This window comes from Aquarana catesbeiana, linkage group LG01 (genome assembly GCF_042186555.1).
Source record: "Aquarana catesbeiana isolate 2022-GZ linkage group LG01, ASM4218655v1, whole genome shotgun sequence".
Lineage (NCBI taxonomy): Eukaryota > Metazoa > Chordata > Amphibia > Anura > Ranidae > Aquarana > Aquarana catesbeiana.
Genome location: NC_133324.1, coordinates 868,663,379 through 868,665,933, shown reverse-complemented (window position 1 = coordinate 868,665,933; position 2,555 = coordinate 868,663,379). Strand labels below are relative to the sequence as shown.

The window sequence follows — 2,555 nt, the reverse complement described above, 5'->3', positions numbered from 1 at the left end:
TTCAGATGAAAACAGCGTGGAAAAGTTTAAAAAGAAAACTAAGGCAGCCACCACATCTAATGACTGGTAAGCTGCATACATGACATCTTTGGGGTATAATACTGCTTAGTGTGCTTTCTTATACAGAAAGTACATTTTAATTTTTTAGTGAAAAAATAATTAAATAAATAAATCTAAAAAAAGAAGTCTCTGGCAGGGGAAGGGTTAGAAAAAATGTCCAAATCATGTAAACAGCTTAGAGATGTGAATACAAGGTGTACATGTTCTGGGTGGATGGAGGAGATCAGAGGAGATGGAGGAGGGAGATGAGCACTGGCTGCATTCCCTGATCCCAGATCAGCCCAGTCCTCACTCCAGAGGGATGCTGGGAAGGGGCGGGGCTAGGTGTTCTATGGCCGCCTGCAGTGTGTAGACAGGACATCCGGGGATCTGCTGCCATGGAGAGCTGTGATTGTGCCGTGTACAGGATGAGCTGAGTGCGATCTCTATGACAGTTGTGTGACACCGGCCATCATCACCATGCTGGGCACGGAGGAGAAGAAGAGAATGATAGTGGAGGTGAGTGATCGGTGTTCTCTCATTGTTATACGTTCATATCCCTGCTCTGTGTATACTACAGTTGGCAGGGAAGGAGTTAACCCGGCCTTTGTTGTCCCATGTGCTCCCAGGCAGTGACAGGTTGTTGTTATGGGAGGGGCTTGTTGCTAGGTTAGTGATAAACAGAAACCAACTGTAGCATTTTATATCACCAGACCTAAGCTGCTGCTGCATAGTAACCAATCAGCTTCTGTCTTCAGCTGGTTCAGTTAAGCTTTGAAAATGAAAGTTAGAAGCTGATTGGTTGTCAGGTACAGCTGCTTCACATTCTGTCTGCTTCAGTTTTTTGTACATTCCCAGGCCAGTGTTCATTAATGTGAGGTGTTTGCATGTACCTGCTTCCCTACACAGTCACACTTTCCCTTATAATAATATAATAAATCAGGAATGAACAAGATTGGCACTCAAGGGTTATAAAGATTGGCACACAGAGAAAAAAACGCACGTTTCTGTATACACACCTATTTAGAGTAGAAATAAATACAAGTGGCAAACAATAATTCATTATTTGGTGCATGATAATGGTGGACTGTCCATCCATACGCATCCCCCTCCCCGCTGTCCGTCCGCATCCCCCTCCCCGCTGTCCGTCCGCATCCCCCTCCCCGCTGTCCGTCCGCATCCCCCTCCCCGCTGTCCGTCCGCATCCCCCTCCCCGCTGTCCGTCCGCATCCCCCTCCCCGCTGTCCGTCCGCATCCCCCTCCCCGCTGTCCGTCCGCATCCCCCACCCCGCTGTCCGTCCGCATCCCCCACCCCGCTGTCCGTCCGCATCCCCCACCCCGCTGTCCGTCCGCATCCCCCTCCCCGCTGTCCGTCCGCATCCCCCTCCCCGCTGTCCGTCCGCATCCCCCTCCCCGCTGTCCGTCCGCATCCCCCTCCCCGCTGTCCGTCCGCATCCCCCACCCCGCTGTCCGTCCGCATCCCCCACCCCGCTGTCCGTCCGCATCCCCCACCCCGCTGTCCGTCCGCATCCCCCACCCCGCTGTCCGTCCGCATCCCCCACCCCGCTGTCCGTCCGCATCCCCCACCCCGCTGTCCGTCCGCATCCCCCACCCCGCTGTCCGTCCGCATCCCCCACCCCGCTGTCCGTCCGCATCCCCCACCCCGCTGTCCGTCCGCATCCCCCACCCCGCTGTCCGTCCGCATCCCCCACCCCGCTGTCCGTCCGCATCCCCCACCCCGCTGTCCGTCCGCATCCCCCACCCCGCTGTCCGTCCGCATCCCCCACCCCGCTGTCCGTCCGCATCCCCCACCCCGCTGTCCGTCCGCATCCCCCTCCCCGCTGTCCGTCCGCATCCCCCACCCCGCTGTCCGTCCGCATCCCCCACCCCGCTGTCCGTCCGCATCCCCCACCCCGCTGTCCGTCCGCATCCCCCACCCCGCTGTCCGTCCGCATCCCCCACCCCGCTGTCCGTCCGCATCCCCCACCCCGCTGTCCGTCCGCATCCCCCACCCCGCTGTCCGTCCGCATCCCCCACCCCGCTGTCCGTCCGCATCCCCCACCCCGCTGTCCGTCCGCATCCCCCACCCCGCTGTCCGTCCGCATCCCCCACCCCGCTGTCCGTCCGCATCCCCCTCCCCGCTGTCCGTCCGCATCCCCCACCCCGCTGTCCGTCCGCATCCCCCACCCCGCTGTCCGTCCGCATCCCCCACCCCGCTGTCCGTCCGCATCCCCCACCCCGCTGTCCGTCCGCATCCCCCACCCCGCTGTCCGTCCGCATCCCCCACCCCGCTGTCCGTCCGCATCCCCCACCCCGCTGTCCGTCCGCATCCCCCACCCCGCTGTCCGTCCGCATCCCCCACCCCGCTGTCCGTCCGCACCCCCCACCCCGCTGTCCGTCCGCACCCCCCACCCCGCTGTCCGTCCGCACCCCCCACCCCGCTGTCCGTCCGCACCCCCCACCCCGCTGTCCGTCCGCACCCCCCACCCCGCTGTCCGTCCGCATCCCCCTCCCCG

General features: G+C 61.6%; 1 protein-coding gene across 1 annotated transcript in view; it reads left to right on the top strand.

Moving 5' to 3' along the window:
* Nucleotides 1–356: 356 nt before the first annotated feature.
* CC2D2A (coiled-coil and C2 domain containing 2A) overlaps nucleotides 357–2,555 on the top strand; it is a 165,496-nt gene continuing 163,297 nt past the window's right edge. Inside the window, exon 1 of the mRNA XM_073609863.1 lies at nucleotides 357–558. Coding sequence (XP_073465964.1) covers nucleotides 520–558 — 39 coding nt within the window. The 5' untranslated portion in view covers nucleotides 357–519. The remainder of the gene's footprint in view (nucleotides 559–2,555) is intronic.